The sequence below is a fragment of the Cordyceps javanica genome, chromosome 3 (genome assembly GCF_051103115.1).
Source record: "Cordyceps javanica chromosome 3, complete sequence".
In the NCBI taxonomy this organism is placed as follows: Eukaryota; Fungi; Ascomycota; class Sordariomycetes; order Hypocreales; family Cordycipitaceae; genus Cordyceps; species Cordyceps javanica.
The window spans coordinates 570,336-595,404 of NC_139297.1; the positions used below are offsets into that span (position 1 = coordinate 570,336).

Genomic DNA, 25,069 nt, shown 5'->3' on the forward strand with positions numbered 1-25,069 from the left:
GAGGTCTCAACTCCTCTGGCGCATGATACCTTGCCTTTTGATGAAGAGGTTGCCACTATTTAATTATTTTTTTTTGTTTAATTGTGATGGAAGCGGAAAGAAGACTGAACGACGACGCACTGGCTGGTACTGGTGATTTCCCACACCTGGAGTTGCTTTGATGAACAAGATTGGCCGCGAGAGCCTTTTGGGCCTCTCTGCAAAGGACCAGTAGGAAGAATAATAGAAGGGTATTATATTTTTTCCCATTTTTAGCTCTTTCTATAGCTAGACATGATAGATGATACAATGCGAAAGAAAACTCCCATTTTCCGAATTTGATACAGTAAACTCCTCTTTTGACGCCGTGTGCTTTTGCTGCTGAATTTTGAATCATCTCAACAGCTCTCCGGGCTCATTTCTTCAAGACGCTGTCCACCACAGCTTCCAGCGTATCCTTTGCCGAGTCTTCGGGGCTGGGAGTCCACGTCCACGACGACTGCCCGGGAGCCGCCGCCTGGGGCAGTGCCGCAACATCCCCCGCCGCCGTAGTCGTGCCGCCGGGCACGCGCGAGACGGTGAGCTGCAGCGCGGCCTCGTCACCGGCACCCCGCGCGACGGCAAAGTCGAGCTGCGGCCTGTCGAGGTCCTGCGTGTGGCGGATGCGCGTGCCCTGCACGCCCAGCGCCCACGCCTCCTCCCCGGCGGCGGCCCTGAGCCTGCCGAGGTGGTGGGCGGCGAGGGCGCGCGCGGCGGCCACGGACAGGTAGTCGGCCAGCGCCTCGAGGTCGGGGTAGCCGTCGGCGTAGGGGCCGCAGAGGGCGTGGAGGGCGGCGTCGGCGGGCGCCAGCACGTGGTAGTACGTCGCGGTGACGGGCACGAGGTAGGTGCGGCCGCGGACGGAGAAGTCCACGCCGGGCAGCAGCACGACGTCGAGGGCGAAGTCGGTCGGCTGCAGCATGGTGCGCACGAGGCCGACGGCCGCGGACGGCTGGTTGGGCGTCCCCGCCGGGGCCAGGTCGGCGACGGTCGGCTGCGGCGTGCGCAGCGTGAAGGCGGCGGCGGCGACGCCGGCGGCGCGCAGCGACCGCACGAGGCCGCCGACGAGCCGCGTGCAGGCGGCCGCGTTGCGGGCGTACATGAGGCGCGCGACGACGGGCCGCAGGAGCGTGTAGATTTGCTGGCCGCGCGTGCGCGGGACGTGCGGCGGCAGCGGGCGGATGCGCATCAGCTCGTTGCAGCGGTGCGCGTACGTGAGGAGGATATGCAGCGCGAGGGAGATGGCCTCGGCCGTGGCGTTGTCCGGCAGCTCTTCCGCCTGCTCATCGGGCGGCGCCTGCTGCTGCTGTCTCTGGCATGCGGCGACGGGCAGCAGCTCGACAATGATGCGCGAGTCGGCGTCGACGGCACACACGAGGCGCTTCTCCTCGTCGGTCCGCACGTCGTAGGCCGCCAGAGAGCGCGCCTCGCGGGTGAGCTCGTGCCAGAGCTCCTGCGCGAAGATTGTGTTGCGGGCGCCGAGCACGCGGGCCTCGAGGCTGCCATCGCCGTCGCCGTCGCCGTCATCGTCGTCGTTGCCGCCGTCGAGCTCACGCGGGGCGGCGCGTCCGACAACCTTGCCGCCGCTCTCGTACGTGACGACGAGGCGCTCCTGGGTGCCGCCCAGGCGGCCAATGTCGAGGCGGGCGACGCCGTCGTCGGCGCGCCGCAGGGGCGCGAGGCCGTTGCGCTGGAAGTCGGGCGCGGCCTCGGAGAAGCCGAAGCGCACGCCGAGGGCGCCGCTGGTGCTGCGCTCCTGCGGGACGCGGCAGACGGACCAGCCGGCCTGGCGCACGGCCATGACGCCCTCCCAGTAGCGGCCCTCGGCGGCCATCTCGGCGGCCAGGAACGCCGTCGCCTCCTCGGCGGCGTCGCGCGTGCGGTCAATCTCCATGAGCGTCCACCCAATGGCCACGGCCTCGCGGTCCTGCGTCTTTGCGGGCGTCGTGTTGGCGTCGTCGAGCCGGTCCGCGCCCATGGTGCCGATGCCGACCATTTCGCGGAGCTGCGGGCTCAGCGTGAGGCCCGCCTGTGTTGGGTTCTGCTTCGACAGGAGGAGCGAAAGCGAGTCGAGCGTGAGCATGGCCGTGTTGCTCGCGATGCTGTCTCGAGGTTAGCCACTGTGACTGCATGCAGTGTGACTTGCATACGGGGTGGAGGGCCAATGGACTCACTCAATATTCTTGAGCACCTCCATGCGCGCGGCCTGTGGGTCCTTCGCGTCGTCGTCTTCGTCGTCGTCATTGTCACCTTCGTTATCGTTGTCGCCGTCATCGTCCTCGTCGTTGTTGTTCAAGGGGCCGCCCGTCATGTCGACATCCTGCGCACCGTCCTCGCCATCGACCTCTGGGCGCACGTCAATCTCACCCTCTAGGCCTGCCTCCGTGACGGCGCGAAAGCCCCCGGGCAGGGCGTTGACACGGGCGATGAAGTCGGCGAGATTCTTGGGGCTCTTGTCGGCGACGGGGAAGGGCCGCATGGATAGCGGAGGGCCGTCGCCCGTGGCCATGGCTCGCAGTGTTCGGAACGCTTGCCGCGGACGAGGGGACACGGACCGGCAGCTTGGATGGGAAAGATTTACAATGCGTGCACTCAGGGATCTTGAACCGGCGGCTGGCCACTGAGGTTGCTGTGTTCGTTGCAGATGCTGAGGCCAGTGGGACAAGGTGACGCCCTGCGATGTTGCGTGAAACTGCTGTGCGCGCCATACAAGGCCCACTTTGATGCTGGTTCGTGAGGATCATCTTTTGTGACCGAGGCCAGTTCGTAACACAATATGAAAAACAAGTAAGTTTTAAAACTCGCCAATTTGGCTCTATCGATTGAGAAATCCAGGTGTAAAGCCTTATTGGGGGAAAAAAGGCGACAGAGGGTTGCTTGGAGGAACAAATATTGCTGTAGATTTGGTGTCTTACCTCTGCGGTGTCAGAGAGTCGAGATTTTGCAACATCAACCCTGTAAAACACAACTTGCGCTGTTCCGTCTATGAACAAAATAGCTCAACCCAATCACCTATTGAGACCACTTTCCGATCAACGGAAGGTATGCGCGGAACGTGTATTCGTCGTAATTGAGAATCTCTTCCAAAGCGGCGTGAAAAACCTTTCAATGAAGTCCAAGGTAGACAAGTGTAGGGTAACTAGTTTCAAGGCCATGCTTTGCTCACATACAGTAGCGAGGATGCAGAACTCTGGCATCTCGAATTTCTCCGCCAAGGAGTTTAAGAAATAGCTACAAGGGCGTTTTTTCCAGGATATTGCCATGTCAAAGTTTTAGAGCAAAGTAGGAAACATGGTTTAATTACCGGATTTGACGCACTTTGCTTCGACATGACGTTTTCTGGTTTGGCGGGGTAGTTGAATCATCGTATCAAACCACTTATCACGGCATAATATAGACAAGATCCGGAGACCCTCGAAAAAGTCTCTTATCGGACGCTAACTATCCGTACCTACCTTAATTATTAAAATACCACCTAGTTGGTTACACCTAGTTGTGTGTGTAGGTTAGTAGGTAGGCAGCGGAGGTACAGAGTGGTACTGAGTAGGCGAAGAGCGCTGTGGGTAGGGTGAGGCATTAGAGGTGGTTCATAGTGGGCTGGCGCTGTCAGAACTGCTGTAAGACCACTCAACAGCCACTAAGAGATGGTTAAATAGCACCGAGCTCGGGAGCCCCGCACTGCTGAGCTCGACTTCAGATAGCGATAGCTGCTTCCGGACCGATAAGAGCTCTCTGCCCCTCGTTGGGACGACTCGAGTCTGCGACTTTTTCTTGCCGGCCTTTTTGCTCGCCTGGATTGCATCACGACGCCATTATTTCTCTGAGATTTATTTCATCTTCATTTCATCTTCATCAGATAGCAGCATAGCCAATTGCTACCTCCATTGCCGCCACAACCACGTGCTTCGTGGCTGAACGATTCATAGGCCTGGGCCCTCCTTGGCGGCTTATTCACTATAGTTACAGCTCCCTGGGTGGCCTGACGTAGCCCGCGCTTCTTGCTCCCGCACGATCCGACACTCGACATCCTAAATCCTACGACCGCAATCAGCATTGAACCCTCCATCCCCGTGCCGCCGCAATGGAGGCCCCTAAAAAGAAAATCGCCGTCATGACCTCCGGGGGCGACTCCCCGGGCATGAACGCCGTCGTCCGCGCCGTCGTCCGTACCGCCATCCACATGGACTGCGACGCCTTTTGCGTCTACGAAGGCTACGAGGGCCTGGTCCGAGGCGGCGATTTCATCCGCCAGATGGGCTGGTCTGAGGTCCGCGGCTACCTATCCGAGGGAGGCACGCTGATTGGCACCGCCCGCTGCATGGCGTTTTACGAAAGACCGGGCCGAGTCAAGGCAGCCAAGAACATGGTGCTGAACGGCATCGACGCACTCATCATCTGTGGTGGTGATGGCTCCCTCACAGGTGCCGACAAGTTTCGCCATGAATGGCCGTCTCTGCTCGAAGAGCTCGTCTCAACTGGCCAACTGACGGCCGACCAGGTCAAACCCTACAAGCACCTCAACATTGTTGGCCTCGTCGGCTCCATCGACAACGATCTTTCCGGCACCGATGCCACCATCGGTTGCTACTCGGCTCTCTCAAGAATTTGCGAAATGGTCGACTACATCGAAGCTACTGCGTCCTCCCATTCCCGAGCCTTTGTCATCGAGGTCATGGGCCGCCACTGCGGTTGGCTGGCCCTACTCGCCGGTGTCGCCACGGGCGCTGACTTTGTATTTATCCCGGAGCGGCCAGTCAGCAGCTGCTGGCACGAAGAAATGTGCGCTGTAGTCAAGAGACATCGAGACTATGGCAAGCGCAAGACCATTGTCATTGTTGCTGAGGGCGCCAATGACAAGAATGGGAACAAGATTACTCCCGAACAAATCAAGGACTTGCTAGCCGATAAGTCAGAAGGTGGCCTTGCTCTCGACACTCGAATCACCACGCTGGGCCATGTGCAGCGTGGTGGCACGGCTGTGGCATACGATCGCATGCTTGGCACTCTGCAAGGTGTCGAAGCCGTCAAGGCCGTCCTCGAGGCTACGCCCGAAACCGAGACCTGCTTCATTGCCATCAATGAGAACAAAATTGTTCGCAAGCCCCTCATGAAAGCTGTTGAGGAAACCAAGTCTGTGGCCAAAGCTGTGGAAGACAAGCAGTTTGACAAGGCCATGTCTCTCCGCGACACTGAGTTCTATGATCAGTACAAATCCTACCTCACCACAACCAACGTTAAGACCGACGAACATAAGCTTGCCGAAAAGGAACGCATGAGGATTGGATTTATCAATGTTGGTGCCCCCGCTGGAGGCATGAACGCCGCTGTTCGTGCCGCCGTCGCCTACTGCTTCTCGAGAGGGCACACTCCCATTGCCATCCATAACGGATTTGCTGGATTCGCGCGCCACCATGACGACAAGCCTGTTGGAGCTGTCCGAGAGTTTGACTGGCTCGAGGTTGACGGCTGGGCCAGCAAAGGCGGTTCTGAAATTGGCACAAATCGAGAGCTGCCGTCGGAATCCGGCATGGATCATATTGCCAATCTGATTGGAAAGTATGAGTTTGATGCCCTCTTTATCGTTGGTGGATTTGAAGCTTTCCATGCACTCTCGCAGCTGCGCATTGCGCGCGACAAGTTCCCCTCGCTGCGCATACCCATGGTCCTGCTGCCGGCTACCATCTCAAACAATGTTCCCGGAACTGAGCACTCGCTTGGATCAGATACATGCCTGAATGAACTTGTGCAGTATTGTGACAAGATTAAGCAGTCGGCCTCTGCGACACGCCGCCGTGTCTTTGTCATTGAGACACAGGGCGGTCGCTCAGGTTATATTGCTACTCTCGCTGGCCTGGCAGTGGGTGCCTCGGCGGTTTATATCCCGGAAGAAGGCATCAGCCTTGATATGCTCAACATTGACGTTGGGCATCTTAAGAAGGTCTTTGCCGAGGACACTGGCCAGTCTCGCGCCGGTCGTCTGATTCTCATCAACGAAAAGGCCAGCAGTGTTTATGATGCCAAGTTGATTGCTAATATCATTCGCGACGAGGCTCACGGACGCTTTGAAAGCCGTGAGAGCATACCCGGACATGTCCAGCAAGGCGGGGTTCCATCCCCCATGGACCGATGCCGAGCCGTCCGCCACGCTATCAAGTGCATGGAACATCTGCAGAGCTATGGGAAGAAGTCTGCCGCGGGCAGTACCGATCCTCTGAGCACCGCTGTTATCGGCATCAAGGGGTCAGAGCTGGTGTTTACGCCCGTGCAGGAACTCGAAGAGAATGAGACGGACTGGCCAAACCGGCGTCCCAAGCAATCCGAGTGGCTGAAGATGCGCGATATTGTTGACGTCCTTGGTGGCCGCCCGCAGCATGCCAGGCCAGAGTCAAATCTAAAGGGCTTGCTGGCGAAAGACGTCAAGCGTGGGCTTGCATAGACGTTCTTTCGGGCGGATAGAGGGATGGAGAGCTCACGATGTTACGGGTTATGGCAGAAGGTTAGCCGCGTTGTTGGGAAGGGAGTTTTTGGGACAAACGTTTTTTCCTATTACTGTTTGGCATAAAATTTGACAATGGAATTGTTTCTTTCCAAGACACCCGACCGTGTAGCAAATAAATGGACAGTCCATGGGTGCTGCCCTGCAGCGTCGACCCATGTCCCGGTTTTGCCTGTGATCGTCGAGCATGATGTGATGGGCTGGCACACGGAGCATGGTCTGAATCAAGCCAATAAGGGATACTTTTTTCGATGGCTGGCCTACTCCGTAGAAATACTCGAAATGACCAGACTATAGCACATCCAAGGCAGGTCTCGGCGAGTCCAGCTGGGGGCCCAGCTGATGCACGAGGTGCATGACGGGCGGCCCGCTCCAAAGCCCAGCCCAGCCTCTTTTGTTGCTACGCCGCTCGTCCCATGGCCATATGGGCAACGAGGCCTGACCACTCCACCTGGTTTAAGCGCTCACACACTTTTGTTATGCTTTCCCTCTTCCTATCAGCGAGCGTGAGGGCCCGAATCCCCTTTTTTCCCTTTGAATTTTGACAAGAGCGTCTGCTGCGTTTTTCATTTTGAGTTTTGCTTTCTCTCCTTTCCTCGGACAACAATTCTCATCGTCATCCGCAGCAAAGGTTACTGCCGCTACGAGCCCCGCGATAGCGGCCCGACGCGGGACGGAAAACGCTGTTACGTCACTCACTCTGGTCGATCACCGAGCTTGACTCACCAGCAAAGAGCAAATTTTTTTTTAACTACGTCGTGAAGAGCTGAGACAAGGCAGAGGAGGGCCAACCAAAGTGGGAAAGGAGCGAAAAATCGAAGAAAAAAAATAAATCCTCAGAACAAGGGAAAGAAGCAAACAATGTCGTACAGAAGAACGACAGACTTTGAGGAGGCCGACTACATGTCTCAGCCGTCCCGCAGTCGCGGAGGCGGCGACCAGGTCCGCGTCATGGAGCGAGACCGCGAGCACGACGTCTACATTGACCAGCACCGCGACCGGACGCCCGCGTTCCTGCGCGACGGCGGGCGGCGCGCCGAGCCGGGCCCCATGGTGCTGCGCCGCCGCGAGGTCGAGTCCTTTGACCGGCACCACCATCACAGCCGCAGCCCGACCCCGCCCCGCATCGTCGAGGAGCGCATCGTGCGGCGCGTGCGCAGCGAGTCGCCGCCGCCGCCGGCCGCGAGAGAGCGCTCCCGCACGCGCATCGTCGAGACGGAGCGCACCGTGAGCCCCGTCCGCCGGCGCGTCCGCTCGCCGAGCCCGACGGTGCGCTTCGTCGAGCACGTCGTCCGTCGGCGGTCGCCGTCGCCCGTGTCCGAGGTCGACCACGAGCACATCCGCATCGTCGAGCGCGAGAGGGGCCGCTCGCCGGAGCGCTCGCCGTCGCCGTCGCCGCCGCCGCCGCCGCCGGTCATCAAGGCCCCGACGATTGAGCGCGAGGTCATTACGCACTACACGGATATAGATCATGGTAAGTTTTTTTTTCTTTATATGTTGGGTGAATGTGTTTGAGGGGCAAGGTAGAAGAAGAAGGAGAAGAAGAAGAAGAACTGGACAGGTTCTTTGCGCGCGGCAGAGGCTGATGCAGATGTTTGCATCGTTGCAATAGGCGTCATTCGAGCCCGACAGCCCAGCCCGCTGCCGCGGCACCGTACGCACGACGACGTCCGCGAGACGGACATTGACATCCACCTGGACAAGCACCACACCGACGTCGACATCCGCAAGACGACGCGGTCGCGGTCGCGCAGCCGCTCCCGCCACCATCACTACCACGACGACGATGTCGCCATCTACGACGACAGCAGCAGCACCCGCCTGCGCGTCGACAGCGGGCGCCCGCGGCGCGCACGCTCCATGATTGGCGGTCGCACCTCCTCCTCCTCGGCCGCCGTCGCCGCCGAGGGCGACTACATTGCGGACCGCATCGACTCCCGCGGCCGCGTCGGCGAGGCGCGCGGCGGCGCCACCCGCCACTGGGAGACGATGGACGTGCCCCCGGGGACGGAGCGCGTGCGCATGGACGGCGCGGGCGGCGCGCGCACCGACACCACCTGGAGCCGGTACAGCGGCGAGCGCCGCACCAAGTTCCTCCCGGACGGCGGCGGCGGCGGCGGCGGCGTGGCGCTCAGCCCGGCGCCCATCCTCAAGAATGCGACGCGCGAGAGCCAGAGCAGGGAACGGCGGCTGAGCGTCGCGGTCGTGGACCGGGACACCGAGATTGACATTGAGCAGCGCAGGCGCAGGCACAGGTCGAGGTCCAGACCAAAGGTGGTCGCGCCGCGGGAGACGTGGACCGAGGTGTCGCGCACCCTGGTCTCGCGGGAGGCGATTGAGCGCTTGGGATACCCGTTTGAGGAGTCAAAGTACTACTTCTACATTATGATGTTTTTGCCGTCGGTAAGTTACACCCACCTCTCTCTCGGACGAGGCAAAGTGGGGATGAAGAATGGGACGAAGAGAGAGTAGAAGAGGAATCAGCACCGGGGCTCTCCTTTTTTTTTGGGGGATTTTTTTTGCTAACGCTGCTGATTACCCTAGGATGCCGTGTCGGAGCTTATGGACCTGTCAGAGGATATCCGCCGCGCCCGCCGTCGCAAGACTCAGGACAGGTCGCGCGAGATTGAGCTCGACATTGAGATTGATCGTGACCACCACCACCACCACCGGCCGGTCCAGCGGAGACGACGCCGGTCGTCGGGCTACTTGGACGAGCGCTTCCGGGAGCTGGAGGTGTCGATTGACGAGAGGCGACCGCGAGGGGGCTATTATTTCTGAGATTGACTTGACGACGTATGAGGTTTACGATTGCATGGGTTGAAACGTCGCATAGCATGGAAACAAATGATGTCCCTAGTTTTTTGTTGTTACATATCAAATAAATGAGAATTACTGTACTACTGTTGCACTCTATCTGATTCTGTCACCCTGAGAACCATCGTGTCTGGCCGTCCATCTGGGAGAAAAGAGACCAAGTGTGAGAGATGAGACCAATCGGGTCCGCGCTGGTGTACAAAACCCCCCTTAAAGAGCACAAAAATCGCACAGCATGATGATTTAATGTACCAGATCCCGTAGATGTCGATACATCCTACATTGCCAATTTTTAGGCGCCGGTGTGACTTGGTGTAAAATCTGGCCCATGTTGCTCTTAATGCAGCCGCACGTGCGCCGGGTCTGAACCAATATATAAAGCTCAGGCACGCGCCAAAGCCTTGCGATTCACGCGTCTGTAAAAGCAGACATTCATCCGGCGTTCACTTGCGCAAATCGCGGTTCATATTTCTTCTTTTCGTCGGTCCTGATCAACTGATTTATCATGGAGTCGCGACGTCGCGCCCCAGTTTCTGCGTCACGGAAAACTGCACCACAAAGGGTCACGGCCACTACAAAAGGTAAAGACTGACCACCCGCGCGCGCTTGCCTACGCATACATGCATCTTTTGTTTTCTGATAATGTATTAGCTACGCCAAAGGCTAAACCTGTGAAACGGAATGGAAAGGTGCCCGCAGAGGCCCCCGCACCTGCTCCTGCGTCTCGGAAGAGAAAGCCGGCGCCTAGTGAAGCTCGGAGGGGTCGAGCCTCCGCCGCCAAGCCAGCGCCGCCGCAACCGCGGCCGGTGAAGAGAACCAAGACCAGCCGCGCCGAGAAGGGCAGAGACTCGCCGGCCGTGATCAACCAGCGCGCGAACGAGGCGGTCAGCGTGTTTGTGTTTGGTGGCGGCGACAGCGGCGAGCTGGGCTTGGGCCCCAAGCGGACCGAGACGGCCCGGCCGCTGAAGAACCCCTTCCTGGACCCCGGCCAGAAGTCGACGCTGCACGTTACCGATATCGCGTGCGGCGGCATGCACACGGTGGCGTTGACGGTGGACAACCAGATCGTGACGTGGGGTGTCAATGACAACATGGCCCTAGGGAGGAAGACGGAGTGGGATGGAGGCCTGCGAGACTTGGATGACGAATCGGACAGCGAAGCCGGCGAGCTCAACCCATTCGAGTCAACGCCTACAGCGATTCCACCAGAGCACTTTGCTCCGGGAACAGTTTTCGTTAGTGTCGCGGCTGGCGACAGCTGCAGCTTTGCACTCACCAACACGGGGCTGGTATATGGCTGGGGCACATTCAGGGTATGCTGTGTACCTTGCACATTGTTTTCGAGTCTGTTCTTTTTCCTAACCTCATGAATAGGATCCAGAAGGCAACGACTCTTTCGGCTACTCTGCCGACGGAGCCGTGGTGGAGAAGCAGGCGACGCCGGTGCTCGTCCAGGGCCTGGAGAAGATTACCCAAATCGCCTGCGGCGCCAACCACGCGTTCGCCCTCGACGCCCGGGGCTACATCTGGGGCTGGGGCTGCGGGCGCCAGAACCAGTTCCTGCGGCGCGTGTTTGGCCGCCACCAGGACACGCTCCGGCCGCAGGTCGTGCGCGCGTGCCGCGGCACGACCCGGTACGTCGCCTGCGGCGAGTACCACTGCTTCGCCGTGGACCGGAGCGACAACGTCTGGGGCTGGGGCCTCAACGGCTACGGCGAGGCCGGCGACGCGAGCACGGCGGGCGGCGACGCGGCCTTTGTCGCGCGCGCCGTCAAGATCCCGGCCCTCTGCGGTCGCGGCGTCACCCTGCTCGCCGGCGGCGCCCACCACTCGGCCGCGCTCACGGCGGACGGCGACTGCCTGGTCTGGGGCCGCCTCGACGGCGGGCAGCTCGGCCTCGGCCTCGGCACCGGTACCGGCATCGGCATCGGCCTCTCCGCCGAGCAGGTCGCGGACGCGCGCCACGTCCGGTGCGACGAGCGTGGCCGGCCGCGCATCTGCCTCGTGCCGACCGTCGTGCCCGGCCTGGGCGCCGCCGTGTCGCACGTGGCGTGCGGCACGGAGCACACCATCTTCGTCACCGCGCAGGGCCGCGCCTTCGCCACCGGCTTCAACTCCTCGGGCCAGCTCGGCCTCGGCACCGACGAGGACGCAGAGGTGCCGCGGCAGATTGGGGGAAAGCACGTCGAGGGCAGGACGCTCGTCTGGGCCGGCGCCGGCGGGCAGTTTTCTGTCGTAGCGGCAAACGCGGGCTGAGATCCCCCCCTCCCCCCCGAGTGGGAGGCGTTTTGGGAGTGTGGGCTGTACGGCTGGTCCCGGCTGCCATGCTCTGTGGGCTCGAGAGACCTCTAATTTTGCATTTAGAACGGTGTCGTTGTTGATGGTACAAGGGGTACACGGGATATAACTGAAAAGACCATTGTTGTTTTGATTGAATGAAGAAAGCATTGATAGACACGGCAAAAACCAAACACTCGCGGAATCACCTACGGCAATTCGCTTTGCGACACTTGATCACCCCCAAACCCAACATCATCTATAGATACAATGTTGTGGCATGGAAAGCTGCAAGTAGGAAAGCTGAATGGCAGCATACCTCTGCTTGCAACGCCAACACCCCCCCTCCTTCAACTCTCTTCCATTTTGCTATCTTGTATTGTATTCTCCGGCGGCGAGACATCATGTTCATCCTTTCGCTCCTTGTCGATCCCCACGCCGCCGTCTGCGGCTTGCTCTGGTTTACCCGCGACCGACACGACTGCGCCGGACGAGGTACCTTTTGGCTGATCACCCAGCAGCTCCATAATACGCGACCGGAAGCTGACACAAGGCTCAAAGGAAATCCTTGTGCGTTTGATGACCGGGAAAGTGGCCGACTTACTCTTTGGATGTGGCTTTTTGAAGCTCTGCAAAAGCTCAGCCGTGGCGTAGAGTTCAAACAGGTATATGAACTTGGAGCCTGACTCGGTCGTCACCAGGAGACATGCCTTGATCAATCAGTTAGCTCGAAAACCTGAGCAAATGGCACTTGGCTGACTTACTCTGCACGTCGAGTTACTGTCTTGGTCATGCTTGCTCTTGATGGTGCTTTGTCGCTGCGCGATGGAGAGCAGTATGCAGACAAGATACGGGTCTTCGGACCAATCCTTTGGGGTTACTCGTGATATTTTGTCTTCCGACGTATCATATGAAGAGAGGCAAAATCTGTTACTATGCTGTATACATTTGCGCCGGCGCCGGCGCTGAATTTCCGAGTAATCAACATAGCCAGTCAACGGTGGCACCGTGCCACCCGACCGGTCGTCTCGGTCGTGTGGGTAGAGAGCGACGTAGGCCGCCTGATGGACGATTTTTCCAGCGTAGAAGAACCCAGGCCCTGAACTGTGCAATGTGTTTTGTCCTTTTTTAGCCATGTCCAAAAGTTTCACGGGGGCACGCCTACCAGCTCATCCTGAACGGAAGCTTCGCGCCCACCAACAGCTTCTTGATAAAATAGAGCTTCCTCATCGGCGAACTAGACCATTCGAGGCTGATGACCTGCCTCTTTCTGCACATGCCATGATACGCGCCATGAGGTTTGTTCGCTCTTGATTGAGCTGCAGGGCCGCTCACGGCGGTCGCTTCTCGCGACGACTCCCCATCTACCGTGGTCAAGTCATCAAAGCGGCCCCCTAGCAAGCCAAGGTGATCCGAGGTCCAGAAGAACGGGTGTTGGACAGCTTTGCGATGCAATCTGACCAGCTCGTTCAGTGGTAGTGGTGATGCGTTCGAAGAGGCCATCTGGACTGTCCTTGTGAAGGGCCAAAACGCAGTGCCGTTTGCCGTGAATTCTGAAGGCTCGCGAACCCAGAGATGTGCAGCATGCCAAGTTGCGATGCAAGAAGCAGAATCGCGTTTTGCCAGGTTTTCACGGGGCCAGGAGCAGTGAATCACAGTTGGCACGGCTACCAACACCGTATGCGCTTACCCGTGCACAACCTGAGCTGTGTAGAGGGACCTGTGTTCCCTTTTGAGTAGAGTAATGGCAGCAAATCAGAACACGGAGCGAGCGAATGGCAAAATCTATAGGCCGTGTCGGTCTGACAAGACTTGACACTCGATGGGATAATATTACGCGGTTTGGCAAGGGGCTGATCAACTTCATTAGCCCCTTACCTTGAGGTGAAGGAGAATTTTCGACGGTTGGCTTGATACACGCTGAGTACGATGAGTCAGAGGAGAGACAGAGACTGTGATTGAGATTTCTTGCCGGTTCTGCACCACCGTCCTCGAACTCTAAAGACCTCCAAGGGGTACCCTTAGCCCTACACGCATGCTACAAGACAGTGTTTCACCTGTGGTATCTCTGTATAGTAGCCTGAAATTGTACGACGTGTTGTGGGAGGCAGTGACTTGTATTCAAGACAAGTTATTCCATCGCTCACCGATTATCTTCTATTAAGCTGGTGCATCACTTTTGCGTGGAAAGCACTATGTACTCTTTGACGCCATCTACCCTGCATCCAGACTCGAAGTGATGGGTGTAACCTTTGATCTTCTGCTTCGAAGACATCATTCATAATTCTATATTGGCGGACAGTGGTAGCAAAATGATGATCAGTACATGACAGCCTACTTTTGCAATCTCGGTGACTCCAGCAAACTCTCGGGTTTGGCATCACTGTCTATTTACAAAAGTTGATTGTACAATATTGGAATGATTCTGAATAATTCTCATTCACTCAACGATCAACGAACCATGGTTCCTTCATCTCCAAGCCTGCACCCGAGAACCGCGCGCCATTCCATTGACATTTACACTCATTTTCTTGGTGCGAGGTGCGGACAGGTGCAGCAGCGAGTCGCCCTGAAGTCATGGTGTTAATCAGGGTCTCACAATTTTACGGCACTGAATGCTACGAAAGAACGATGGCCGCGAAAAGAAAAAGCAAACGTGCAAATAGCTCGTCACATCGAGCGGGTTCGTGTCCATTGAGCGCGAGCTGGAATCGATGCAGTGCTTGCCCCGACAATTTGCATGAAGTACGGCACGTTCGTCCAGCGCCGCGTCTGCATTAGCGAAAGGTCGTAGCCGTTTCTGTGCTTGCGCCATTTCGATGGCTACAACTGGAGTGCGGGTTGCGCAGGGCATTGGGTTTTGAAGCTCAACCGGGATTTGCAATCCATCTGCCGTCGGGTGCTTGCCCTGTTATAACAATTGTCCGGGAAATTGGGCAAGTGACTACTGAGTACGTCAGCTCCCGTCTAGCTGTGTACTGAGTAGCTGGGGTTGTTCTCGATATTCACTCGCGCAAGCCTCTTTCCGCCCGAGGCCCCATTACCAAGTGGTTCCGATAGAGTGCCTAACAGCAACGACTTCCCCATTGAGCGTTGATCCCTGTAATTTGTATTCATTAGTTCGTTGCCCGCCCCATAGAGCTAGGCCCTGCCAAGTGCCGCGCCGCCGCAAGCATCTCACCCAAGACTTGTTCGCCCTGCTCAGCGTGTGTGTTGTGTGTGTTGAGATGTGACGGCACCGGCCCTCGGCCTAGGCCGAGGGCTTAAATAGTTGGCCAAATCCATGGCGCCGTCTCAATTGCAAAGGGCTACTTTTCAAGCTTCAACGATATTGCCCTGAAAGCAACATTTTCATACCATGAAAGATGACGTGCCGCCGCCGTACCAGGCCAAGCCTAACGATGACGTCTGGGACGACCCGGTAGTCGAGCCGACCATCTTCGTCCTCGCCGGGCAGTCCATCCACACGGAGACGACCGACTCCCCGCCGGCCTACGAGCTGTCGCGCGCCGTCGCCACGCTCAGCAACTCTACCGACAAGGTAGAGCTCGAGCGGGTGGACCAGATCATTGGCGCGCCCCCCGCCGAGGACGGCGCGCCGACCGTCAGGCGCCGCCGTCGCCACCTCTACGACCTCCGGCACAGCACCAAGCAGCCCAACGTCTTCTTCGTCCGGTCGCCTTCCGACCCGGACGCGCCCGAGTACTACATTCACAGCCAGTCGTCGCGCCGGACGCTCGGCCACTTTGGGCTGACCAAGGTCCGCAGCCACGGGGGTGGCGGCGGCGGCTTCCGCGTGATGCCTGTCCATGTGCCGGCGGCGTCGGCGACGACGAGCCGCGTGCGCTTCGCCCAAGACGCCGCGCCGCTGTTTGAGCTCCGTCGCAGTGGCGACCGCTCGCAGTGGGTTGCGGCGGCGGCGGCGGCGGCGGCCCCCGTCGTCGGCGACGAGACGGTGGCGATTGAAGATGCGGCGGATCAGCAGCGCCGGCTCATATTGATGAAGGCGCTGCCACGCAAGGAGGTCGACGTCTTGGTGGCGATGTGGTGCTGCAGTATATGGCAGGAGTCGGCCACGAGGATCAATGAGGAACGCCGCGAGATTAAAGGAAGTAAGTCGTGACGGCGGAGAGGTATGAAGTGGTTGCAATGCTGACTCTACTTTAGACTCCTTCATGAATGCCGTGGATACAGGCAGAGGAATCTTCTTAGGAAAGAATATCTACTAGTGGCGAGTATGTTTGCCACCCCCCCCAGGCTTCACCAGTAGCCAATGGATGCATTCATTTCTGTCGAGCCAAATTAATTATTTTCTCACCTTGGACAGCTCAACGGGCACATATTGCTTTGGAAGATGGAGTGCAGAAAGGAGCGGATTGGATTTTGGAGGTGCGAATCCGAAGAAACTTGAATCATTATGTATATTAGTGACAGATGTTTTTTTAATGCTTTCACCGACCATACTACAGAAACAAAAAGAAAGACTCACATGACCCTACTTTTTTAGAGCAGAGGCTTTCGATGTCACCCCCATTCATACTTATCTCACGTATTACATCGGCTGTCGGGGGCAGTGGTGGTGAGACGACACCAGCTAGCCGCCGAGAGACTGGTACGAAGACCTGTGTGTTGTCCTGATTGACATACCCTCTCCCTTGTTTCATCTGCTGTACTCTTGATCATCCTTTCTATAAAGACCCTCTGATCGAAGCAACCCGTCTCCTGTCTTTGCCTGGGGCCTGCCACAGTCCAAGCGATCCCTGCGAACCGACCATTCAGAGCCGCTCTGTGCCACCCTTCCCCCCTGCCCCTCCCCTCACCTTCAAAGACCTACCGCAGATGGTCATAAATCACAAAAGACGGTAAAAAGTATCCAGAATGTGCGAGAAGATCCCGAAACCCTGTATATACCTGTGCGGGCACCCAGGTAGAACAACCTACAGCCTTGAACTGTGCCACTATGTGAGGCGGCGGCCTACAACCCATACATTCCACTGGGGATGCGGCCATCAGTGGCGGAGATCCGAAAACGACTATGACTACCCAGTCTTTCATATACGATACCCGTGCGATACGTGCAAGGAATCAGGTGACTGGCTCGCATATTACGACCTGAAGGGGCTGCTGCAATGGAGGCGGATCCCCAAAGATATTGAGCCGCCCAAAGAGTGAAGACTGCCTCGCGCTAATGCAGTACTCTATGTGCTGTACTTGGCCGATAGTCGTCTAGTTTCTAGAGAATACGGCTTGCCTGATAAAAAAATATTGTGCAGCTCGTTTGAAAGGACCAGTGATGTGAGATGACATAGGTGGTGCCAATCAACTTCACACACGAACGTGAAACTTTGTCAAAAAAATATCAGAACACGCCACAACTTGTCCTAGAACATCCTGAATATATATGAATACAGAATTCGACTGCGACGAGTCTACTACCACGCCTGTTCACGACCTTAGTGACCATGCCCTGCCACCACCGACTTCGGACTCTAGCAAAACCAGTGTGTAGAGTCTCCGGCCACTTGCACAATACAGAGAAAATCTGTGGTGGGCCTCTCAGCTCTCCATAAATCAAGCAAAATAAGTTTGAATCGAACCGGGTCCAGAATACTACGAGACAAAAGTGTCCGCTATCCATCTGCTCTAGCCTGTACCAGCCCAACGATTTCTTGCCTTGCCGCCTCGTCTTGTAGGTCACCCGCCATCGCACACTATTTCAGCTTGGTACTACGTGTTATTAATTTGGTTTGATCTGTGATGCCTCTCTGCATGTGGTAAGTATGGACGGTATTTGTGATGCCATCTACACGTTTGTTGTGAGAGAGGTTGGCCGAGGATGGCCAACATGATCTGTGGGGCCAGTTCTGTGTTGCTATTTTGGCACCGACTTCGAAATAGATATTGAATATTGATGAACCAGAGAGTTTATTGCCAAAGTGTCTTGATCCGAATTCTAGCATCTACAGGACAGGATGCTGGGCGGCCTGTGGTGGCGGTGGCGTCCCGTCCCGGGGGGCCGCTCTTCTAAGTAGTGACAACTGGTGGCGACGAGCATTCTTGCAGCACAACTCCCCTTTAATTTTGCTAAATGGACAACTGTAACCAGAAAAACAGTATATTTCAGCAAGACAGGGGGATTATTGCAGATTTACTCTCTATTCACTGACCAAGGAACCTTGAATAGCCTTCATTACTCTGTCATGTTACCAACCAGTTATGACCGGCCCTTTCTCGACAAGTCTTCGTTTCGGCGAAAGGCTAGTAGTATACACTTTCCGTAGCGTCATCAGTTTCTTAATCGATATCGGAACATTTGAACCCTATTTTTTCTCTATTTGTCAGCCAAAGCTGGTAGGTGCAGAGAGAAACTTAGGAAAGACTCCCGACTCTGCTCCACGCTTTTCTCCTCAGATCAGACTTTTTCTTTTCGGATCATCATCGTCAGCTTTCGCATCAGGCTCATCAAGGGGTCTCTCATCATTGGGGAAGAAGGTATCTTTGCAAAGTCCTACCGTCTTGTTCAGTGATGAAAGAAGCCGGCGAGACCAGACAGAAGCAGGTCTTTGGGTCGAGGTTGAAGCCAAAGTGCTCTGAGAACAAGAAGAAAAAAGAAATGAATGAATGAATCAGGGCTATAGTCAGTGTTGGATACGACTGGCCTGAGTTGATAGGTCAAGAAAAGTTGCATGATGGACAGCGAAGCAGGAGGGCGAACGATGAAAAGGGCAAAAACACTAGAGAACGCAGCTGGGGCGCCAGGATGTGGTCCGAATAAGATATTAGCGATACATTCAAAGTATTGACGGCCGCTTCTGTGAACACATCGCAGAAGGTGCTGTCGTCGTGGCAAGTGCCATTCCCGGCAGTAATAAATCGGCCAACCTGCTCGCAGACAGGTCAAGTGACCATGCGCAGTGTAGTCGATTTTATTTACTTATGGGAGCTTAAAAACCTGAATAAAACGATAAATGTTCTTTAATATTGCTTTACCCTTTGTGTATGCTAATGACCAGAATGTCTGGCTGACAGGGCATGGCGGATCTCGACATCTTTGCCGAAACGCAAGCCTGACACAGTAACACGAACCCATGCATTGATTTCTTGCTTTTTATAGAGAGTATGTATTAATCCATTCAGCTATCAGAGCGAGAATCGCGTAATTATTTCTCTATGTGTTGCTTTTCGCCAGCAGGTCAGTGCTAGAACAGCAGCAACCTTCCTTCACTCCCCCCTCACGCAGGCTTAACTGACGTTACGGAGATAAGGAATGTATGAAAGATCTAAAAATTTCACAAAAGTCCCCAGCCTGATAATTGTCAAAGCGTTTTGAGTTGCTGTCGTATTTGGTCATGTTTGTTCTGTTTGATGCTCCCATGTGCGTTCACCCCCCCCCCCCCCCCCCCCCCCCCCCCCCTCAGCTTGCGACACCAAAGGTCGTGGGCGGCTCGCTGGGAACAGCGCACGCCGACATTTCAAGCATCAATGTGACACGTATTCAGTCAAAGCACGTATGTAGATTCTTCATAAAGTTCTACTACAGTCGAGTGCAGTCAATTTCCAGCTGAGGGACTGGACGGAGGACAAAGGAAATGGGTGGCCCTTGTCCCATCGACGTGCCAGATAGTCCACCACAAGCCAGACATAGTTGAACTCAGAAGAGGCTAAGACAGCTCCTTTCAGAGGACCAGAATAGTATAGAGTAGCTTTTAGTCGCCCATGCTCATCCGTGGTGGCGGGGCCTTGCACGCCCCGAAGCTGGGTGTTTTCCTGCTTTGCTGGGCCTTGTTGAAGCGACGCCTGACACTGCAATACGTTAGTTGATACAAGGTGAGACGTTTTCTCGAAACGAATCTCACCTGGAACTACCTGGAATGTCTACGCAGGGAAGCAGATAAAGATTATCTTCAGATCGAAGGGACACAACTGTAGTGGCAATATTTGTTCTCCATTATACAAAGACAGACAAAGCTATACACTCCTTCCTTTTGATCACACAAGTTCTTTGTGCATGCTTCTTTCTTCAGATGCTGACATAGAAAAGTTAGCCGCAGATACTCAGGCGCTGGCGCACAAAGAGAAGGTGACGGCGAGTCGGGGTAGAGGGTTCCGGAAGCTCCATCTGCCGCGACACCGTCGTCGACCGAACCTTTGTCTATCTCGCCATCTACGTAATATGCGTCTCTTTCACACGTGGTCAATTATTATAGGAAGACAGCGCTGTGAGTTCATCTGAATGGAGCCGGACGGGCGGACAAAGTCAAGGCTGGGGCGTTGACTAGTTTCTATGCTCCACTAGATCGCATTATTTTGAATCTGTATATGCTTTTAGAAAGCTTCGATCGAAAAAGGGGACTACTGCCCTAGCGTATAAAGAACCACTAATAACACTCTTCCATAGCTAAAGCAGTATATTGGTGCGCCCTTCTATGAGGATCAAAGGGTGATTTGAAGGGTCAACTCCTGGTGATACTGGAGCTCGAGCGGTTACGCCAGCGGCACCTCATTATTAGTGACACTACTGATGTGCTACTCGGTATCTTGGCTATACCATCATCTCATATATAAGACGGAATTGATAGCAACTATCAAAGTCAAAAAGTATAAAAAACCTGACCTTGCCTGATGTTCAGTACCGTGTGAAGCTGTCCCTCGTAAGAAGAACATCAATCACAACGGCCCAAATCGTTTTGTTGAGCAACGGTAAGCACCACTTGAGCAGCCAGAAGCGACAATCCGCTATAAACCTTTTTTTTGACACTCCAGGTTACCGAGTTTAGGCAGAAATTAATCATGTATCGAAGTCTTCTTGTTGACTGCCTCCGGCACGCGTGCGGGCATCTGATGTCGTTTGACAAGATGTCGGACAGGTACGGCCCAGACGAGTGGGAGGAATACCTCGACTGCTGCTCCGAGACGCACACGAGCCCCATACCGACAGACAGCCTCTGCGACGAATGCGTTGAGCTCGATATCGAGAGATACGGGTGCGGAAGCCGGTTCTACCCTCATGATTCGCAAAGACTGAGCCCGTGCAGCCGACTGCAGAGGCTGGACATTCCACACCGGCGGCGGAGATCCCTGCACAGGCTGTCGGAGCCAGAGCCGAGATCGAGGTACGAGGAGCATTGGGGCGAGCGCCGGCGTCGGCGTCGCGGCGACGCGCCGTACTGTCACGGCGATCTTGGCAGCCAGCAGACGGAGTGGTCCCCCCGCAGCTCGGAGATGATCGGCATGCAGCTGGGCGAGGGTCCGAGATCGAGACGGATGCTGACCTGGGAGAGAGGTCGGGACCAGCGGAGAGACAGTGAGGAATGGGACGCTGAAGAGTACCATGAAGTCGGGCCGCGGTTCGCTCCCGAGTACGACATGCCCAGGAGTTACTCGCGCGGACGCAGGCGATCGATACCGAGTGCGAGCCAGGCGGGGGGATGGGGCCGGCGGCGAGGCTCCGACCATCCGTACACGGTAGACGACCGCTACTCGTCGACCTCTTCTTACGAGCCGTCCTCTTCGAGATATTTGGAATACAGGTGAAGGTGGCACAAGGGGGATGCGTCACGTCGTCAGCAGTAGAAGGGGTTTTGGGTATGGAGTTTTCTTCGCAAATAGAACAGAGCAGCACTTGAAAGAGCCCGTCCATTGGCCGATGGCAGTAGGTTCAACATGTATTTCCCAACTTTTGATGAGTGACGGCCGTTCTTGCGTGGAACTAGCGTGCGGCCAAGTGAGCCTCCATCACAGGTTTGTCGGGGGTGTAGAAGCCAGACCCTCGTGTTGCCGTCAGCAGCAAAGGCAGTTTCGCCCCAGCACTTTGAGCTTCCATATTCACATGATTGGCACACTACGAACTCGAGGTACCAATCACCCAGTCTTGACTTTGCCAATGTTCTTCGTGGACACTCGAAAGATTGCGAGCACGGGAAAATGTAACGTCAACAACAGCCTTGTCTGGCTAAGGTATCCTAGCTTCCTGGTTGTGTTGGTACTGAGAATTCTCAACGGAAAGATTAATTAACATCTTCCAAAACCGCTAAACTATCGCATTTGGGGTTTACATTACGCGCGGTCTGTTCAATTTTAGAGAATATGAGGCCGGCATCGCACGAGCACGCCTTCATAATATGTCTAATGGCAGCAAACATCGACTTTACTCGGTTGAAAGACCCTTGATGTACCTGGTTCAGGAAGTGGCCTGAGAACCAGAGTAGGATGCACACAGCTTCTGCAGCAAGAGCCGTGAATACGAGCTTGATCGGGTCGACGCTCGACCAGCGACGGAGCGAAAATTAGAAAAAGCTGCTGCATCTCTTTTAAAAGAAAGATCTTTTCCAGAATAATCTAATAGGTTCCTTACGCTGAGACTTACTGTTTGGAGCTGCTCAGCTGAATGGCTTTTCGTACGAGTTGGTCTATCTGAGTCCAACGCTCCAGAAGAAGACTTTGATACTGTTGATCTTCGTCACTCAAAGCCAAGACGTCGTCATGGTGCCTTTTAATATTCTCCAAGGATTTAGCCAAGACCTTTTTCAGTTGCTCAGTATCAAATGCTCCGGAAATATCCTCAGAACAATCCTTATCATGAGGCGCCATCTCGTCCGCGTTTGCGGGTGAGAAAATCGGACTCATACTGGCTAGCGTCCTCATTTGACTGAGCATTATGATCTCTTGCGTGTTCATCTCCGGGGAAACTAGATCATTGGGGTCAATTCGATCGTGAGGGTTATCTTTCAATAAGAAACCGTACTCGGCCAACAGAAAATCGTTGGAATGCTCGCCGTACGAAGTACAGACCTCGTCACCTTTCAGATAATCTCGGTCTGCGAGAATGGTATAACTATCGGTATAGTATGATACTTCGCACCCCGTATCAGCGTGGTTGAATAGATCCGCCACGGGCAAGAGCGCCAGGCGATCGTGCCAAGGATAAGCGAGTGTCTGCGGGGTCTCTTGATAGAAAGCCCTGGTACTGACAACGAACCAGGCATGCATGTAGTCTTTTGACGCGACATGAGGATATGCGTTCTGAAATTGCTCCAAATCTCGGCGGAAACTGCTTTGCTGCTTCTCGAGTAGGCGTTTTGCGGCGCCGGGGAGCAATGCCTGGGCGTCCCGAGGCCAGAAGAACGGAATAGAATTGAACTCGGAGATGGTTGGGATCACCTCGAGCCAGTTTTTGGAGGGAGGGTTGAGGACGAAGTCGGCGGCCAAGAGACCGTGTATCGACATTTTGGAAGGTAAGCTGGCATGGATAGGTGACGACACCGTGTCCAAGCCGCGCAAGACACGGATAGGTACCCTCATCAGAACGTGGCCTTTCTGCTGCCGAATTAGCCACGCGATTCTACAATAAGAAAGAGTTACGAGCAGTACCTGGAGGTTCTTGGTCGCCACCATTCCAATACCACAGTTGGGTTTCGCTTGGGGCCGAATGCCACTGATCTGAACGCCTTGAAGAACGGCCCATTCCAGCAGTGAATGGATTCGGTCCATCTCAAGCCAAAAGACTCGCGAGAGTGGTGGGCGATGACACAAAATATAGATGCTCTCTGACGCTTCCCGCAAATAGAGGGCCTGGGTAGGAGCTGGCGGGATTCCGAGTGACTTGGAATGACTGCCACAGACTGAAGGCAGAGGCAGGGACAATCAACCTGATGTTAATGGTTTGAGCAAGTTATCATGAATAGTCTCACGGCACTTTTAATTGATACGCGGACGCAGTCCCTTGAAGAGTATAAATTATGTAGTATGTAAATCAACAAAGTAGCAGCAGAGTGGCTTAAATAGGTAGGTAAGGGAGGTATAAATAGACTTGTGCAGATGTGCAGAGATTGGCACAAGGCCGATTGGTGCAACAGGGACTCACTAGTGCAGAGTTAATGCATGCACAGTCAACGGAGTCGTGTGGATAAAATCCGCACTGGGGGCTGGCACTGTGCTCCCAAAGTGGCGCACAGTGTGAATGGCAAACTCGGCTAAGTAGCGCGCTTTTTGTTTTACTGAGTAAGATTTCCTTGGTTTGAACCCCGGGAACAGTGTGGTACGGTGCGGTGCTGGCCGGCAGTTCACTGTGCAGTTTTTTATCATGCCTCGAAAGAAGAGTTGAGAGATGTACATACGGGTTACAGTGCGAGGATGTCGGACAAGGCATCCTGGCGGTCTTGGTTGCCCGGAGAGGTCCCGCTATGCCCCTCATCATTTGTTGTTGACAATTTGCAATGTCCGGGCCGAAAGGGAAGAGAAAAAAAAAACAATAAAAAAAGGGGATGGCCTTTACTTACTACTGCTGCTATCATCATTTTTTATCATCATCGTTGGCTTTCTTCTTTTTCTTTTTTTTTGTTGCTTCTTCTTGTACGTCTTTCCGCAAACAATGGCCGATTCTCGATCTACAGGCATATTTTGTAGATATTGTAGATATTGTAGATCTCGAAGCAGATGCAAACAACCGTGCAGAGAGCAAATCGGCAGAGCGTCGCGTGGTTCCACGAGATGACGATGGCATTGGGCAAGGCTTTGCAGTCGACGAGAGTCCCTGCGCGGCGAAGACGATCCTGGTACTTACTTAGTACTTACATAAGTACTGAAGTAAGTAAGTTAGTCGTTACTTGCAGAGGGGTTGTTGCAGAGGTACGGAGAACCTTACTTACCCGTGTCTTAGTACTTGTGTACCTGCCTACGGTACGAGGTAAGTAACTACCTGAGTAGGTACCTTGCTTAAGTAGCTGCTGTAAGGTACCTTGGATAAGGCAGGGAGGGTAAGTACTTAGGCAAAGCGCATCCCTGACAACCTATCGAAGGCGGTGGAATTGCCTCGCCTCAGCCTCAGTCAATGCCCTACTTACCTAAAAACACTTTCCAAGTAAGTACTTACTTACTAAGTGCCTCAAAGGCAGGTGGGCGCGTGGCACAAGTACCTACTTAACCAACTACTTAACCTACTGGTACGCTACCTTTTGACACTGGGTCATGCTGCCTACTTACTTACCTTGGTGCTGGACAGGATCGCCTTACGACATGTCGCCCAATTGCTCGCCTCGCTAAAATTAAGGAGGCTTCTGAGACAACCTCGCAGTCTAGGTTTGCTTCTTTCTACCACCTGCCAAGTGTCGCCATCTTCATTTCCACCAGTTCTGGTCCTATCGCTGCCTGGTGATTGCTCGTTAACGTTTCCTCCGCGACGCCCCATAACGGCCTCGGGGGACAAGTAGATACCTACGTAGGTAACGCAGAGAACGGGACCCTTTACATTACTTGTCGAGTTCGCCTATTCGGATAAGAATGTTATGCATCTTTTCAGTTTCTTCCTGAGCAGAAATAGACATATATGTATATGCATATGCACATATCAAAACCTAAACAAATAAAATCAGGTGCCCTGATACGTTCGTCACGGTGCTTGCCACACGCCCTGTAGAAAAGCCCCTATAAACACCCAACCCACAGCGCCCTGGCAGTGGCTGC

At 55.1% G+C, this 25,069-nt stretch overlaps 8 protein-coding genes across 8 annotated transcripts; 5 read left to right on the plus strand and 3 right to left on the minus strand.

Annotated features, from left to right (window-relative positions):
* Window positions 1-394: 394 nt before the first annotated feature.
* On the minus strand, window positions 395-2,527 carry V2A60_004397 (subunit 17 of mediator complex-domain-containing protein; the record flags this gene model as incomplete). Its single annotated transcript, XM_083255717.1, has 2 exons — window positions 395-2,120; window positions 2,193-2,527. 2 exons carry the CDS (start codon window positions 2,525-2,527, stop codon window positions 395-397), a joined length of 2,061 nt encoding a protein of 686 aa, XP_083111843.1.
* A 1,572-nt stretch (window positions 2,528-4,099) lies between these two features.
* On the plus strand, window positions 4,100-6,454 carry V2A60_004398 (phosphofructokinase-domain-containing protein; the record flags this gene model as incomplete). Its single annotated transcript, XM_083255718.1, has 1 exon — window positions 4,100-6,454. One exon carries the CDS (start codon window positions 4,100-4,102, stop codon window positions 6,452-6,454), a length of 2,355 nt encoding a protein of 784 aa, XP_083111844.1.
* Window positions 6,455-7,375: 921 nt separating this feature from the next.
* V2A60_004399 (uncharacterized protein) lies at window positions 7,376-9,295 on the plus strand (the record flags this gene model as incomplete). Its single annotated transcript, XM_083255719.1, has 3 exons — window positions 7,376-7,988; window positions 8,127-8,917; window positions 9,059-9,295. 3 exons carry the CDS (start codon window positions 7,376-7,378, stop codon window positions 9,293-9,295), a joined length of 1,641 nt encoding a protein of 546 aa, XP_083111845.1.
* Window positions 9,296-9,836: 541 nt separating this feature from the next.
* Window positions 9,837-11,587, plus strand: V2A60_004400 (RCC1 domain-containing protein; the record flags this gene model as incomplete). Its single annotated transcript, XM_083255720.1, has 3 exons — window positions 9,837-9,912; window positions 9,983-10,644; window positions 10,706-11,587. The coding sequence occupies 3 exons, from the start codon at window positions 9,837-9,839 to the stop codon at window positions 11,585-11,587; spliced, it is 1,620 nt and encodes a 539-aa protein (XP_083111846.1).
* Window positions 11,588-11,958: 371 nt separating this feature from the next.
* On the minus strand, window positions 11,959-13,111 carry V2A60_004401 (uncharacterized protein; the record flags this gene model as incomplete). The annotated part of the gene is made up of 3 exons (XM_083255721.1): window positions 11,959-12,318; window positions 12,373-12,712; window positions 12,774-13,111. The coding sequence occupies 3 exons, from the start codon at window positions 13,109-13,111 to the stop codon at window positions 11,959-11,961; spliced, it is 1,038 nt and encodes a 345-aa protein (XP_083111847.1).
* Window positions 13,112-14,966: 1,855 nt separating this feature from the next.
* V2A60_004402 (uncharacterized protein) lies at window positions 14,967-15,837 on the plus strand (the record flags this gene model as incomplete). The annotated part of the gene is made up of 2 exons (XM_083255722.1): window positions 14,967-15,720; window positions 15,776-15,837. The coding sequence occupies 2 exons, from the start codon at window positions 14,967-14,969 to the stop codon at window positions 15,835-15,837; spliced, it is 816 nt and encodes a 271-aa protein (XP_083111848.1).
* Window positions 15,838-20,464: 4,627 nt separating this feature from the next.
* V2A60_004403 (uncharacterized protein) lies at window positions 20,465-21,142 on the plus strand (the record flags this gene model as incomplete). Its single annotated transcript, XM_083255723.1, has 1 exon — window positions 20,465-21,142. The coding sequence occupies one exon, from the start codon at window positions 20,465-20,467 to the stop codon at window positions 21,140-21,142; it is 678 nt and encodes a 225-aa protein (XP_083111849.1).
* Window positions 21,143-21,970: 828 nt separating this feature from the next.
* On the minus strand, window positions 21,971-22,834 carry V2A60_004404 (uncharacterized protein; the record flags this gene model as incomplete). Its single annotated transcript, XM_083255724.1, has 1 exon — window positions 21,971-22,834. The coding sequence occupies one exon, from the start codon at window positions 22,832-22,834 to the stop codon at window positions 21,971-21,973; it is 864 nt and encodes a 287-aa protein (XP_083111850.1).
* Between the last annotated feature and the right edge of the window lie 2,235 nt (window positions 22,835-25,069).